The sequence below is a fragment of the Cariama cristata genome, unplaced genomic scaffold (assembly GCF_000690535.1).
Source record: "Cariama cristata isolate BGI_N322 unplaced genomic scaffold, ASM69053v1 scaffold15303, whole genome shotgun sequence".
NCBI classification, from domain to species: Eukaryota; Metazoa; Chordata; class Aves; order Cariamiformes; family Cariamidae; genus Cariama; species Cariama cristata.
The window spans coordinates 6879-23812 of NW_009607924.1; the positions used below are offsets into that span (position 1 = coordinate 6879).

A 16934-nucleotide genomic window follows, 5' to 3' on the forward strand; every position below is an offset into this window, starting at 1 on the left:
ATCACTTTCACCTGTTTAAAGCAAGCAGGAGAGGATGAGAATTCTTACACACGCACACACACACACACAAAATCTTTCAGAGAAGAAATAGTTTTTAAAAGCATTTTAAATGCAGTTTTAAGAAATAGGAATAAATGGTTGAGCTCTTTTATGATTACAGCTTAAAAGCCATGGGTAAAAATATTTAACAGTGATGGACACTGAAACTCAAAGGAAAGAAATGCTGCATTGAAATGCCACCAAGCTACATGGCTTGGTTTCAAAGAGCAAGAGTGGTACCAATATGGTTTGATAAGAAACTAAGTGCAAGCTGAATAAATTAGTATTTGAAGATTATTTTCAGCAAATACCTTTCCCTTTCAGCTATAGCAACCCATTCTGTATCTCTGAGAACCCACTCACTGCCAAGTCTTCCTTCCACGGGGCTTCATTCTGCTCACATAACCTTCCACTAGGCATATTTCGTCAGCACAGTAACTTTCGCCAGTGAAAAAGGGACAGAAAATCCATCCTCAGACAAGCAGACTGGCATAAAAAAACCCCACCATAATCCTTCCCCAAAACTCATTGCAAATACCCCTATGCTTCTCTCTGAACTCGGGGCTTCAGGGAGCAAGGCTCCAGACCACAGGGTTAGTGAAGAGCCTTGTACACTGAGACATGAGGATCTACATTATAAAACTAACTAAAGAACTGAATTTCTCTTCTCTTTTCTTCCCAATCTGTGATTTGGCAAAGGAAGAGTCAGTTAAAGCTGAATTTTTCTACTCTGCAGCATTTGACCATGCCATATAAAGCTTTACTCATTAAGGTGCACCCTTATCCAAGCAGGAAGGTGGGTGGTCTTGCTGGTGACAACACCGGAGCCAGTCAGCTGTACTCCACAAAGCAGGGTGACAATTCAGAGCCCTCGGATGAAGGCAGCATTTCCTTCAGAAGTGGAAGATCTACAGCAAATAGAGCCCCCTCAAGATGAGCTTATGAAAAGCAGGTTGGTGAACGAGCACTCATGCAGGAAACAGGATTTTTGAATTTACCAAGTCCCACTACTAACCTGGTGCTGAACAGACATGGGACAGGGCAGCCCCTAACCTGAGAAGGGCTTTGGGAATTAACACCTCCAAAGGCACAAGTAGAACCAGTTCTCCACTGTGCAATTCTGCAGTAAAAGTTGATCTCTTTTTACCCTCTTTGTTACAAAGGGGAAAGATATCCAAGATATGCCACAGGAAGAATTACTTTAGTTGCACAAGAATTATACAAAGATTACAATATTTAATATTAACCTGGGTAGGCATTTGAAAAAGATATAATATTTTCACATTCCCATCTCATTGCAAGCCAAGGGAAAAAAACCCACCAACCAAAACTGGCTTAACCACACAAGCTGCAGGAACCTCTGGTTCTGTATGATGCTCTATAAGACCCAATAACCATACATTAATTCATTGCAGAACACTTTCAACACATCCTTCAACTCCTGCTGCTGCAGCAGTAAAATGAGCACCCAGTCCAACACGGCTCAGTGCTGACTCCATACTCTCAAAAATGCCTGAGACATGCGTATTTCAAAGAGATCTATAGCGTTCCCGGGGGAATATGACAGGAAATGCTGAACTGTCACACCAGGTCATTGTGGCTGCTCTAAATACACTGGACTTTTGCTTAAAAAATGTCATGAAGCCCAGTTTGGGGACAAGAGCCCTCAGGCAGAAAAGGGCATTTTACTTCTCAACAAAAGAAGCCCCCCACACACCTAGTAGCTTTAGTTCAGTTATTTACTGTTGAATCAAGGAAATGTGGGCAGATAAAGCTCTGAAGAAGGTGACACCTTCATATTAGAAATACACTGTCATTTTCTAAGCTCAGAAAACTATTTCTAAGATGAGAAGGAAGGGCAAAAGCAGGTACAGCACTTACAAAAAAGGCAATTAAGTTGTTTAATACCCTGGCATATGTGCAATCTGCCAACTAACAGCAACAAAAACTCTTGTTTCTAAGTCTGGTTACACAGTGAACAGACAGACTGGCCACCCAACCAAGCAAAGCTGTGATAAATGGTTCACAGTCAGGTTGAAAAACTAATGCCCACGCCCCTTCACTGTCGCTGGAAACTTAGTAGGAAGTTCTTCCTCAACTGTGCAACCTAATATGGCAGATGCATCTCCTGTAGTGTAAAAAACAAAACAAAGACCAAACTAGACACACATGGGAATTATGAGAAAGGTTAGGAGCCATCCAGCTTGCTCAACAAAACCAGCCAGAATCATACAGTAGAGCCACGTGCATCAGAACAAGCCAACCTGAGCTTCACTTTCAGCCAACAGACATTTGCAGGGCACACATTGTCTGAGCCATAGAGCATTTACATCAGGAGAAGATGAAGTACAAAAGGAGTACTGTTTTTTTTTCGTGTCCAAACAGAACATTTGCTGACAAACTCAGACACGTATGACTTTCACCTAAGCAGGACTAATGTTCCTCTGAGAAGAGGCCAGAGCACACAAAACTTCACCTCTCACCTTTGCCAGCCCAGACAGAAGCTCCAGTGCAGCCAGAGAGATACTCATGTCCTGCCTCCACTGCGAGTTGAGTCTTTGGGTTACCAGGTGAATACTGCGTATCAATAGTCCAGCAGCTGTATCTGTATTAAGAGCTAGGATATAACCCCAATACCACATACCACAGGGAGGGAAAATAACTAAGCATTAGTGACAATAAGCAAAGCACAGGCACAAGCCAAAGCAGCCACAATACACACAAAATTATACACAACCCAGAATCTAGAAATTGCACTTCTGCACAGGCTAACTCCCTTATTTATACCACCAGACATTATACAAATACATTCAGACTAGCTTATCTCAATTTTATTTATTTATTTTTTAAAAAGACATTTTGGATAATCCCCACACTGCTGCATTTCAGCAGCAGAACAGCCAGCTTCAGGTTTTGCCATTGTACTTAAATTGCTGTCATGTCTTGTAGTCTCAGAAAAAATTAGGGATTGGCAATGTATATTAGACATTAGTGCTTGTATATTTAGGCACCAGTAATGAACTAGTAGAGCGCATGTAACTTCAGGTATCTATGCCAGAAGTTACCCATTCTTTCTATATCTAGTGTTTATCAAAAGCTGTACTAGTTAGATAAAAGCAGATAATGAAAGAATCAGTCCTGGAGAGAAAAAGATGTGATTATTTCTAGACCTTTAATTTCCCTGAACCTCTTTATTTTTAATTTTGAGCTAATGTTTTTTGTATCAGTTGTTCTCATTTCAAAATGTAGGAACATAAATACTATGCATACTTCTTAAAACTGAAGTAGGCAAATTAATTTCAGAAAGAAAAGCTGCTAAATGACTAGTTATAAAGAGAAATGAGAACTATGACAGCTAAGGTATATCCTTCCCAAAACTTAAATCATCATATTTAACACTCAAGAGCGAAGTACAATGTTACACTAGTAGCAGATTCAAGTGTCTGCCACAGTTAAACAGCAAAAATAGACCATGTTGTTTTCAATTTTCTCTTGTTTGAAGCATCCAGCAGAAATACAGGAATTCTTTTCATAAATTTCTTATAACCTTATCTTCTGTGCATAGGGATTTTAAAAAAATCCAATAAAATGAATATATTACAAAAATATCTTTCAAGTTATGTCATGGCTTAAAGTCTCAGTAAGTCAAATATTTAAAAGATTTTATTTTAACCTTACAAATGGGTATTTTTACAAGCATTTGTCAATGGAAACCCATAAGAATTAAACACACAATTCAAATGGTGTGCTGAAAATTAGCACTTGAATAATTTCAAACAAAAAAATCCTGTAGGAAAAGCACCAGCATGTTTATATGAATCCTCAGAATATACTAAAGTCTTTCCCACTAATCTCCCTCCTCTCCTTAGTTACAGAACTAGAGGAAAAAGACCCATATATTTTTGGTTAGCAAGAACAGAGTTATCAACCTAGGCTACAATAGAATAAAAGTGATCTGTTCTCACATTTATGTGGTCAACATCAGTTAAAGTGATGGAGACCAAAGGAGCAAACGAAATTCCAGGATCTCAATATTTGGCCAGCTTACCACACACAGATTTAGAACATTGATTCTATTACAAAGATTCAAAAATGCACATTACAAGACATAACAAACTAAAGTTAATTACTAAATTCTCTTGTTATAACAAATGACACACCACAAGCATTCTGCTCACTTGCTGTATAAAAACAGGAGTCCCTCAAATGCTCTGTCAATATAGTTTAAGAAAAGGTGCTGCAAAAGTCAGGTAAGCATTTGGAAAGTTTCCAAAATGAACGAAGCAATTAAGTTACACTTGGTAAATATATCCCATTATTGTTCATGAAAACTAAGTGTCTTGAAAACATAAGCTAAAGTAAAGCAGTTTGCAAACACCTTTTTCATAAGCTTTTACATTCTTATTTTTAAAATGTTAACAGAGTCCTTTAGTAGGATTAAAAACAACCACCGAAAGGGCACATATGAGCACAAACTAGCAATTAACAAAGGGGTTATCCACTCTGGGTTCCAAACACCCATGCACATTAATGTATTAGCCAAAACTAGGAACAACAACAACAACAAAAAAGAAATAACATCACCCTGGCATACCACGACAGGGTTTCTTCAGACGAGCTATCCTTACCATAATCCCTCAGAAGGGCCTGTGCTGGTCTCTCACTATCTGGTGTTGTGGGCTCCGTACTGCCTCCGCTTGCAGTGCTAATGCCACTGTTAGTACGACTGTGGCTTTTGAAGAGGTTATTTTCACCACCATTCTGCAAATTGAAAGTCAGTTTAAATGACAAGAAGATTTTTCTGAGTAGAGTTCCCTATACCAGCGGATGCTCTCAGATGCAATGGAGGAAAAAAAAAAAAAAAAAAAAGAGATGATCAAACCTCAAGATGCTAACTAAGCACCTTTCAACAGCAGATAAAATGAGTAAATGCATTCTTTCTGAAGTGGTAACTTCATAAACAAAAAATACTTACCGTTTCCATCTGACAGCCAATGGCTTCTAACAGTGCTGAATCTTGAACAATATTTAACATCGCACCTGAAGAATCAGATATAAGAAGGTAACTAAAGACCGCAGTAGAATATTCACTGCTAAAACTCACAAAGAAGCACTGAAGGTCTAACATACAGGATTGCCATCCAGTTTTACAAAAACTCTTTGTAAGAGTTTTTATAAAACACAGGATTTGCTTCAGGCTTAGCCGTTTGAAGCAGACGAGAGCTGAGATGGAGAGTGCTTTCAGCTATTTTAAAAATGCTTTGAACATAGGTTTTTCAAATAAAAAAAAGATTTTGGTTTCACAGAAGGGCTGAAATCGTTCCCCGTCTCCCATCAGATTGTGCTCATTAAAAAACTCAGGTTACATTTAAGGATATCTACTGATTCTGTGAATAAAATAACTGTATTTATTAGATAACTGAGAACGCTAAAAGGAGCTGCGTAGTTCAAAGCCACCTCAAGGTTTATACAGTGCTGGTCTTGGCTATGCTCTTGCTTGGCACAGAGGCTCCCTTCCTCAGTTTGGCCATTAGGAGCCAAAAGGCAGATGGTGACTGGCAAACAAAAACATGTTTTCAAGTCTTAATGAACTACCAGTACATACAGCAACCTGCTGGAAGAAAAAGTGAATAATGTCCGGTCCATTTGGCAACCCTTAAGACAACAGTGCAACAGACCACACTTGTTCTCATACTGATCAGTGACCACTGAAATGAACCCCCAAACCACTGTAACAGAAGGAGTTTTACTTTTACAAACACATTTCTGTCCCTGCCCCACACACCAAAAAAAAAAAAAAATCAAAAAAAAAAATCAAGGCTGATATTTGTGTCACTGATAATCTGTGGGTTTGCAGAGCAAATTAAAAATTTATTTCATTTCAATTTGGCTAAAACATAAAACCAATTTCTGGAATCAGGAGGCCAGTTCATAATCTAAGGTGGGATACACTGAAATTCTCTCTACCTGGAAGTCATCCCCAGCCTCTCACTTTCTGTGCTTTGTTTTCCATCAGTGCCCAAAATACTGTATTGAAAAAGCTGAAGCTCGAAGTGCAGGGGTAGCCAACCTTGCTGCATCCAAACTAGCCAGCAGGTAGTTATCTCTTCCATCTTGGGAGAGATATCTACACACAAGTGTAAGACACTGTTCCACAGGTCACAGGGGGACTTACATAGTGCTAAACAAATGTCATCTGCATTTTGCCAGTGCTAGGCCACCAGTCACCCAGTATTTCAGTTTGTTTCTAGCTTAATCATGGCCAAAAACTAAAGTGTTCCTTGTAACCCATTAGTCAAGAATTCTTCCCAATATTAAAACAACTTTTTTTTTCCTATTTCCATTCCTAGTTATGGCTGATTTTTCCAGCTAGAATGTGCTTTACTTCCACCTCTACTTTTCAAGTGCTATTCCACATTTGTAAAAAGAGAGGGGTTAACAAAACTGTAAGGCTTTTCAAGATGTATTCACAGTAGAAGGGAGATTATACAGATGACAACTCACCAGGAAGTTATTTTTTTTTCTTGCGAAGAAATACATTACTAATAACCCATATTATTCCAAGACTGATTAAGACTGACAGACACTTCTATAACACAGTTAATAAATAAAAAAGTTGAAATAACCTAGTATCATTTGAGTGTTGTTGGGATCTGTTTCCGTTTGCAAAGCTCCTATAAGTATATTCACAAGCCTCAGCTTCAAGGAAAGGAAGGTTACTGGCTTATCATACGTTGAGCTGTCATCATTGCTGAATTTCCCTTCCAGGACAACCTGAAGGAAAAATACATTTACTTCAGTATCAATTAAAGATCACACCAGCACGGTATTTGTTTCGAAAGTCAATATCCACGGCACACATTGCTACTAACTTATAATACAGTCTTACTGCTAAAGACTCGCTGTAAGAGTTTCAGTGCTAAACAGAACACCAAATACAACCCACAAGTCATCCAAATCCCACTTGAAAACAATCAGGAAAAAAAACCAAAAACACAGAAACACAAAACAAAGTGGTAAGTTTACTACCTCAGACTTTATGGTTCCAAAATGATGAGGGAGAGGCAACAGAGACAGCAAGATGTTAATTGAAGCTCTTCTTAGCTCTGTGGGGTTCACATAGATTTTAAACTTTGAGAGTTCTCTGCAAATCAAAGTATCATACAGTTAATCAACTTTTCACAGGAATTCGGAGCGAAATTTAATTAAGTGAAAATTAAATATACAGCCACCCAGTGGTTTGAAATAATTTGCAGTACACAATGCAGCTGTTTCTTTCTAGGCTCAGGATTATTTTTTTTAACCAGCTGCAATAACACAATTAATTCACCATCACTTGCTAAGGATTCCGTACCCCATATAAAAGCAATGAGCTGATGAAAGTATTGTTCATATACTGCATCTTCAAAGCAGGAAGTTTCGGTTATGAGTCTCTACTGGCTTATTACAACCCAAACACACCCAGGACTATCAGAGATCCGCAGAATATGCTCACGTCCATATTGCATAAAACACAAGCTGCTTAGCAAAAGGATCAACTTTTGTCAGTAGCCACCAGCAAATTCTTCTACTTGTAAGACCTATCCAAAAAAACCAGTGGCTCAGATTTAAGCCCAGAAGAGAAATAATATTTTATGCATAACTCCAAAGTGAAATGCAGTATCAAGACACAAAACATATGTTGAACAAGGTATGTACAGAGCAGTATTAATACTTGGCAAAACGTCCAGAAATCTACAAAGCTCAGACAAGTGAGGTTATATCTTCTGGTTTAAGAACCTACTCCAATTTCACCAGCCTAAATTATCAATTTTTTAATTTAATGATGTGTAAGATTACCCTCAATGAATTCACCACAGCAACAGCCACAAATGAATATGCTGTGAAATTTTATTTAAAAATCAGCAGGCTTTCAATATATTTGAGCTAAACCACTCATTTTCCCTATTCTTACAGATACTGCTTTCCGTCAATGATTATGTAGATAGCACAACTCACATTTCATTTAAAATAAGCACTACTGTTGCTTTAAAGAAAATTGCATTACATAAAATTGAAAATGGGAGCTTACGAAGTGCCACTATTATCACCATCAAATACATAGACACTGTGGGGCACACATTACAGAATTCCTTCAGTAAAAACTACTCAGGAATGACAGAAACCCCAGAAGATAAATACCTCCCCACATTTTTTATGATGTTTATATGGAAATAGCAATTTACCTGTCAGGTAAAATAGTTTCAAGAGCCGAAATGAAATAAGGAACCACGACATCAATCCCTTTCAGGTCACAGCAGAACAAAGGAGGGGAGTTTAGGATAACACTGGCAAGAACAGGGTGGCAAACGAAATCTGCTATCTGCAAACCCTGAATTAAAAGCATGTAAAATCTGACAAAGAAAGATAAGATTAAATTATTTGCACATAAAAAGCATCAGCATCTCACATGAATAAGAATGTGCAGCCACTATTTGATCTTTTCTATATAAAATAAAGCAAATTTCAAAATCAGAGCTAGGAAAGGTTTATATGAGCATCCCCCCAAGTTACTTTAGCACAGGCAAACGCACCTAACCAGCTTAGCATGAAACCCCTCACAAGTCACCTGTACTTCATGTAAAAAGCCACTGCGGCAGAGCTTTATTGAAAACTCTGACTTGTTGCAACACATGGATGGGGAGATGTGCAAATAGAGCCCAGATGGTTACTAACAGTGCTTGGGTCACATGCTCTCCCACTACTCCTTTCCCCATGTAAGGATGGGAGTGAGACTTTGATTTTAAACTCCCTGACACAAGAAAAATACTGCAAAATCATTCAGGTAGGACGGAACAGGACAGGACACACTGATGAGTGATTTGGAAAATGAGACCAAACATAACCATCATAACCAGCTCAAATGAAAGAGTAGGAGGGCAGGAACCTACCCAGCCATCATCCTAAAGCAGTCAGTTTCTTTTGCAGTTTCTTGTTAGAGAATACTTATATCCCCTTTATTTTATTTTTTTTAAAGGCTGGCAAACACAAAGTAATCTCACTGGCTAGGTAAGAGAAACATGAACTATCTATACACAAAATACTCCAACATGAAGAAATAAAATAGTTCAGTCTTCCAGGAAGTTTTGATGCCATCTTGGACAAATGTACCTGAAGCGTTTGAGAGTGTCACGATTTAAAGGTGATTCTTTGCCTCTAGTCTTTGCTATTTCACTTATTAACAAAAATTAGGAAAAAAAGGTACATTATGATAGGCAAGATTGCCTTATTTTATTAGAAACAAAACTGAAAACAGAGCTAGTTCAGAACACAACTGTTTAAAATAACGGAGTATTAGTGCATTCTGTATTTAAAGGAAAAAACCCCAAACACAAACACTTTCCATCCCAGTGCTGTGGTATTTGACAACATAAGACCCTCCATGGTCTCATAAAGTGTACAAGTCTTACGTCTGCACACTTATTTTTTCCATCTGAACAATATTCAGTGAAAAATTAAAACAAAAAACAAAACAAAACAAACCCCAAACAAAAAAACCCCAAGAATACAAGAGGCAAAAAAGTCTAAAAAGAGACAAAGTTCCTTCCAGCTGGGAGGCACTTTAAAGGACTTCCCTTCAACTGGAACTTGAAGAAAACCCAGTGAAAACCAGCATCATGAGAAGATGAAAAGAAACCACTACTCAGTTTAGCCAGGGGTCCCCACCTACAGCATCTGAAAGCTAACCCAGGTTTTTTTGAATTAGCAACAAGGGTTCAGACAGTAACTGAATGTTATTCACTGAATTAATCTGCACCATAAATTTATTCCAATAAAGCAACGGGAAGATAGGTTAGTACCGGGATAGGTAAGCTGGTAATATTTCCTCCCCAGTCTTCTTGCTACAAAATATCCTACACAGTGTCCCGCATGCCTCTGCCCTTCCCGCTTCATAGTTGTCTGGGAATTCACTCGCGTCAAACATGGGGTTGGAAGCCATTGTGTCTGTGGACATTTGTGATCCCTTCCGGCGAAACTCCATGCTAGCTTGAGTTGCTATAGCTGGGAAGAGAAAAAACAGCATTTCACTATGCGTGTTAACGTATATAATAGGCTCATGGGATCCTGGACACAAAGATCAAGTCAAATTTAGTAGTTATCATGAAGCTGTTAGTTCACCATATTTGAGTCAGTGCCTCTGTTTAGAAAGTATTTGTGGGTGTAACAAATTTTTTTTCTTTATAAGGATGACAACGACTGACCTTCATATTCTAGAGCCTATCCAAACTTTCTGCTGGGAAGAGTACGCTTATATCCAATATTACCCTCCTACCCTCTCTGGAAGATAAGGATCTTTCCTCGCCTAGTTCTTATCTCCAGAAAAACGAAGTACCACCTTGCCTTGCCACCTTAAAATACCAAAAGTCATTTAGACTGTGCCATTACTGTGACCTCCAAGCAAGTGCTCAGTTTTCAGTTGGCCAGTTAATCCCTTATGCTGCTCTGAACAAGTTGCTTTGATCCAGTTTCGTTGTATAAACATACTTCCTAAAAATATAATCAAAAAATTCCAAGGACCCATATCAGAAAGAGAAGTTTGCTGAAACCCACTCTCCTGATTTGGTCCCTCTCTCCTCATACAACTACTGAAATTGCCAAACACATTTGAGGTAGACAGCAGCTACCCAGGAGGCCAATCCTTTCCTACCTCCTCTCCCACAACAGGCTCCCTGAGGGTCTCTCGGGAGCCCGCTGTTACCTAAAGGGGACGTGGTTCTGCCGAGCTCTACGCTCCCTCCCTGCAGGATGGGTCTGCCAGTCCAAGCCAGTTAAATTCACCTCCTTCTAGAGAGATTTCCCGTCCCTCTTTCACACATCTGTATCACATGCATACGATGTGGGAAGGTACTCGCTTTGCTGACTTCATCCTTTCTTCCAGAATGGCAACCAAAAAAAAAAAAAAAAATATTGCTCTCCAAGCGTTTTGTTTTGGTTTGGTTTTTTCCCCTTCCTGTTTTTTCCTTGGACAACTTCACTTTTGGATTACTGATAGCAGAAAGAGCACATTCCTTCTTACTTTTAGCTAAGACTATATTGATTTTCAAAGCTTTTACAAGCTACAAAACCAAACAGAGAATGTGTGCTCCTAACAGGATCACACCAATGTACTTCCTACCAGTACCAGAGAACTTCCTCTATCTCAAGCCTGGGACACTGAGGAACAACAGGTTCACAATCAGTCTTGCAAACAAAGGCCCATTAACGCTTCGACAGTTGGAATATTTGTTAATTTACAGATGGGGGGGTTGGTTGGTTGTTTTATTTTTTAAAGGAAACGTCCTAATGACAAGTGTCTACTCTTAATTTTTTGTTTTTAAATTCATCATTTAACCTACTGTTACCTTTCAAATTTTCATGACATAAGTAGCAAATAAGCACAAATCTTTATGCATCTTCCCATGAGCCATTTTTTGTCCTAAATAAGCTATCCAGCAATATATTGTAGTTGGAAAAAAACACTACATGCACAATGCATACAAATCAAACACTAGGTCTGTAAAATAAGCTTTAAGTAAAAAAAACATGGTTAGTGCAAAGTCCTGAAACTCATGACATGATCACAGACTAAATACAGAAAAGATGGGACTGATTCAGGCAGATTAATTTGCTTTTGCCAACAATCCTCCCCATTCAAAGACACACACAAAAAAAAATTACTTGTCTTTTTCAAGTAAAAGTGCAAAAGCTACAAGAGACAATGAGAATGAATTTACAAATAAAATATGGGATTATGGAAAAAGAAAAGCATGACCGCAATTAAGGAAAAGCTACTGGTTCCTACTTACAAGATTTATAAGAAAGAAGAATTTGGATAAAAGATGCTGCAAGATAATAGAAATAAAATGGAAACAAATCAAAGGACAGCAGTAGTTACAAAATACTTTTAAGATGGTGAAATTGTAATATAAGTTAAGCAGCTTTTAGCTTTTTTAAAAAATAGATTAAAAGCTTTATGATATAGCAAGCTCATTAAACACATAGGAAATTGGCATTCAGGTCCAAAATTATGGTTCTGAAAGTACCATGCAAAACAATGAACAAAAAGTTACAAAACACTACTAAGATTTAGAGCTGTTCCTACCAATGTACATCAGTTCTTTAAATGGATGTATTAACCCTTCCCAGCTCAAGTATATTTCCCTGGGTTGCACTGTATACAGAACACACACTAGGCTATCCTAAGGCTTCTGTGACTCAGGGTATGTCTCATAGGAGGATGGTTACTTACCTGCAAGTCTCCTCACAGCAATACTCCTGCTTCCAAACCATGAGCTCCTGATGGTATTACAGCTCCGTCCTCCCTAAGCCAAGTTGCTAACAACCAGTACACCCAAGCATGGCTCCCCTGACCACCAGCTCAATCACTCTTCCAAGGCAGAACACAACCAGAAATATCAACATCTCAAAAACAGTCTCCAGACAAAGAAGAGAGGAAAGACTCCAGTAGCCAGGTACCAGGAGAGAAGGTCACCACCTCCTAAGAGCTGCTTCTTTGAATGTGCAGGGTCAGATCAAGACCTGTGACCGAGTCCCTCAGTGACACTCAAGACATCTCTAATCAGGGTTTCTTATGGTGTGCTCCTAGACCCCCAGAAACATTCTTTAGGACATTAATATTGATGACAGTAGGGCCAGAAGAGATGAGGGTAAAACTATACCCCCAGACTCCCCCACTGCGAACAGCACATGGGTGATATCAGCAGCCCGCCTAGGTAAGACTCCTTCAGCTGCTATAGAACACACAGCTGTCAGGCTTGTGACTGACTTCTTTAGGTACAAGGATTAAGAATGAGCCCATCAGATTGGAAGATTCAGTTGCAGAAACACTAGCACAAGGTATTCATGGGTTTCTCCCAATTCTCACAAGCTGTTGCGGACGGCAACTAGCATGCATGCACCGTATGGCCAAGCCTGTCGAACTGAAACACATCCTACCAATGAAACTACACTCGGCACATCTACACACACCTCAGAGCTGTCATCGTCAGGGTTAACTTCATTAAGGCTTTGTAGAGAGTTTCTTATGAAGCTCTCTCCTCAAATAGCAATCATAAGGAGCTATTTATGCCACACTAACAGCTAAATAAATACCGTGCAGCCATCTAAGGACTACACTAGCAGGATCCGGCTCCTTTATAACTAACTATGCCTTTTCAAACAGATGATTTCTCCTCCCTCACCACAATACAGGGTAGTATTCATTAGCTGCCTGCTATAAAGCCATAAAGCTTCACCATCAAGGTCTCAGTGCAGAAACTAAAACCTGATACAGGACATTCAAGCCACAAAACACCAGCAATGATGGCAAGATCACTGTTTTGCTTCAGAATCCAAAAGACAACACAAGACTATCTTGAAGGACGGGGCTCAAAGAGCAAACAGGAACACTGCTTTCCAGGTGATAAACTCCACCAGTACGCAGCCGTACACAGATGACCACCTGCTAATCTTGTGGGAAAGAACGATTCCCTCTCTTCCCAAAGAGAGACAGACAAAAACTACAGCATTCACAAACATGAAATGATCATCCTGAATCATGTAAGGGTTGGTACAAGAAGTTTACCAATGAAGATGACAGAAAAATGAACAGCAGTGGGGCAGCAGTCATACTGACAGAACCAGAGAAGACCTGAGGCTGGAGGGGACCTCTAGAGATTACACAGTCAGTGCCCCCACCACTCCCAAAGCAGGGTCAAGTAGAACAAATTCTGTCACCCTTCCACCCATACAGGTATTTTTCACCTCAGAACCTACAAAAAGCTGCACATTTTTTCCACCAGTCATTTTTCCTGACTTCCTTTCTGGATGTTACAGAGGTCAAGCAGAAAGATATGTGAAGCTCCAGGACAAGAAAAAAGCAAGGGTAGACAGGCAGTCATTCACATCAGCCCCGATCAACTGCTCTTTACTTCCTAAAGCTCGTCAAAAAGACTTGGGCTCTAAGATGGAAGAAGGACAATGTGCTAGTCCATGTGAATCAGCAGGGTTCATTTAAAGGAAGTGAACTAAATTCTGAACTAGAACTTGAGACTGTAGCTCGTCCACAGGGTTACTTGTTAGGCACTCGCATTTAGCTCATGAATACCTCTTTAGAAATCATGTCATTTGGGTTCTCATTGAGAACGTGTCACATGACAGAAGAGGAGTAAGAAACATGCACTTGAAAATGCAGTGTTCCAGAAAGATGTCCCTGGGCAGGGGATCTCTCTGCAGGACCAAGGAGCAAGATATTTCACCTCTTTCTTTTTCAAAATGGTCCCCAGTCCTCCAGGCAGCAATGAAACACAGAGATCATATCAGAGAGCTAAGAGAGAAGAAATTCTTAACTGTGTGGCATCAAAATAAAATGAACATTAGAAGGGTTTAAAGCTGTTGAGATCTCATACAGCTGCAGTCCGAGATCTAAAAGAAAAATAATGCCTGTGGGCCAGTGGAAGACAATAAAACTTAGCAAAGCTGATTTTAAGTGCAGATAGTTCCCAATCATAAAATATTTAAAGCATCCATAAAAACAATAGTGCTTCCTGAAGCTAATTATCAACAGCAGTGTCAAACATGGTAAGAACACTCAAGCTAGTGGCAAAAACGTTACTTTACCAGGCTACAGAAGACAGCAGATGGACCATGATGTACAGGTATAGACAACTTGCAGCCAAAAAGAAGCAGATTTATTTTTGTCCGCTCTCCTAAGGGCAGGGATTGTGGCAGTTAACCATCACTTCTCTGCTGCCCTCTTTCTTCAAGCCACATCTATATTGGGTAGCATAAGCAGAGGCAGGTGGACAGGCACATCATGCAGATCTGATGATTACTGATGGGCCCCACTTGTGTGATGGAGGGGGACCCTCCGGGCCCACATCATCAGTCCAGCACAGCATCTCCTACCTTACCCTGTGCCTGGAGGAAAAGACTCCACCTGGACACATCCGGCTTCACACGCTGACTCCCACAACGGATGCTTTTCAATTTGGAGTTAAACCTGATTTAAAAGACACTACTGCTTCAAGTCAACAGAAACTGCAAGCGCCTAGCCCTTTACAAGTCTTGCTACATTTTCCCACCTAAAGCAGAGGCTGAGCAAAAGGATTTATCCAAAAGGAGAAATCAAGTAATCAGACTTTGGTGCCTCTCTACAGAGTTTCAGCAGTAGGGGTCCATCTTCAGTTCGCTCGCCTTCCAACAGCCTGCCATGGCATTGCTGTGACCAGTACTTTACACAGCAGTAACAACACTCACTGCATCCTGGAAGGGCAGCAAACACTTAACTAAATTCCATAAGTTAATTCTATCTTCCAAATCGGTAGAAAAGTGGGACATAACACAGTCGGTTTTCTGGGTTTCCACCAACATAATTCTCTCAGATCCACTGCTGCTAATAAATGGCAGAACATGTGACACACAAAGACTGGTCTCGCTATGGACAGCTCTGAAAAGCCCAGAGGAGGAACAGAATCAAGCCATTCCCAAATAGTTGTTTCTAGTTTTCATGAAGCTAGAAAGTCCCTCTGTAAGGCTAGCAATATGACAATTTTCTGACTGCTGTTAGGCAACTGAAGACATTGCATATATGAATAGAAGGCCCTGGAACCCCTTGAAGGAAGTCAATCATTTTGATTTCAGATGACTCTGTACTTCTGCTAAAATCACAACACCCCTGTTTACAGCTGACACCGCTGCATATGCAGCATCTCAGCTGACACCCTTTTCAGATTAAGCACTTCATTAAAATTGCTCAAGATACAGGTTATGTTAAAATTAAAATGAACCAATCAATCTGAAAGGCATTAAATACAGACATACATTAGCTGCATATGCAACTGAAGACACTATCAAATTATGCCTTACTCCTTCCTAAGCTCAGCTATTTCTCTAGTAATGAATGTGTCATAGGCCTTTTAGAGGGTCTTGAATCTCCTACCACAGAAATCCACAACTGAATGCTTTCAAAAACCATGTGCTGAATAAAAATACCTTTAACAGATCCCAAATTGTAAACCCATTGCCTCCACAACAAACAAGGAAGATCATCAGTTTAACTGCTGCTGTTAAGTCCCACTAGAAACCCAACTTTCTACAACAAACCTCTGCCTCCTATTTTTCTTACTTAAGCCAGTGAGCCCCTGGTAGACAGATCTCTTGGAAGAGCTTAGCAGACATTCAAAATACTACATGAAGAACAGGAAAAATGCAAGGAGTGAGGAAGTTTATTCTTTCTGAATATTATCACCAAAAGGAAGAAGAGTACCAAAAAACCTCTCCGAGCAGAGCACTAATTCTGCTATCATGTGTCAAAACATCTAACCTCTAAAGCTGAGCAAATCACAGGAGAAAAAATAAATCTAGCAGCTAATGACTGAAGACAACTAAGGTATCAAGCAATATATGGAAACACATGGCAACTGTCAAAGGCAGGAACTTGCTATTTTAAGGACTTCTGTTTTCATAACACTCTCCAAAACCAAGGAGAATTACCACTTTGTGCAGTATCTGGAGTGATGTTTGACAATTTTTCAAATGTTAAAGAGTCACTATAAAAAGTTGCTATTACTCAGAGATACTTAAAGCAGATTTCAAATTAGGAAGTGGACTCTTTTATCACATTATTTCCTTCACTTAATAAATTTCTGCCCACTAGCATAGTTCAGACTGCCATGCTTGTTAGAGCAAGGGAGTGTTTAATAGCAACAAGTGATTTTTAAAAAAATTTTAAAGCCCCCAAACACCTGCTTGGCCAATAACAGGTGCTGGCTCAGCTGGGAGGGGTTAACCACAATATAGCACTTCTGATTTTTTTTTTTTTTTGATTATGCATATGTTAATCTTGCAGGTAGGAAATGTCAAGAAAACAAGAAAAA

General features: G+C 39.5%; 1 protein-coding gene across 1 annotated transcript in view; it reads right to left on the minus strand.

Annotated features, from left to right (window-relative positions):
- The window catches only part of RALGAPB (Ral GTPase activating protein, beta subunit (non-catalytic)), a gene marked incomplete at its 3' end in the record, with an annotated part of 37995 nt that overhangs the window by 6261 nt on the left and 14800 nt on the right, over nt 1–16934 (minus strand). Inside the window, exons 9-16 of the mRNA XM_009696933.1 lie at nt 9879–10080; nt 8265–8432; nt 7069–7183; nt 6666–6813; nt 5015–5079; nt 4668–4800; nt 2523–2644; nt 1–11 (exon numbers count right to left, since the gene is read on the minus strand). The exon at nt 1–11 is cut by the window's left edge and continues 163 nt beyond it. Coding sequence (XP_009695235.1) covers nt 1–11; nt 2523–2644; nt 4668–4800; nt 5015–5079; nt 6666–6813; nt 7069–7183; nt 8265–8432; nt 9879–10080 — 964 coding nt within the window. The remainder of the gene's footprint in view (nt 12–2522; nt 2645–4667; nt 4801–5014; nt 5080–6665; nt 6814–7068; nt 7184–8264; nt 8433–9878; nt 10081–16934) is intronic.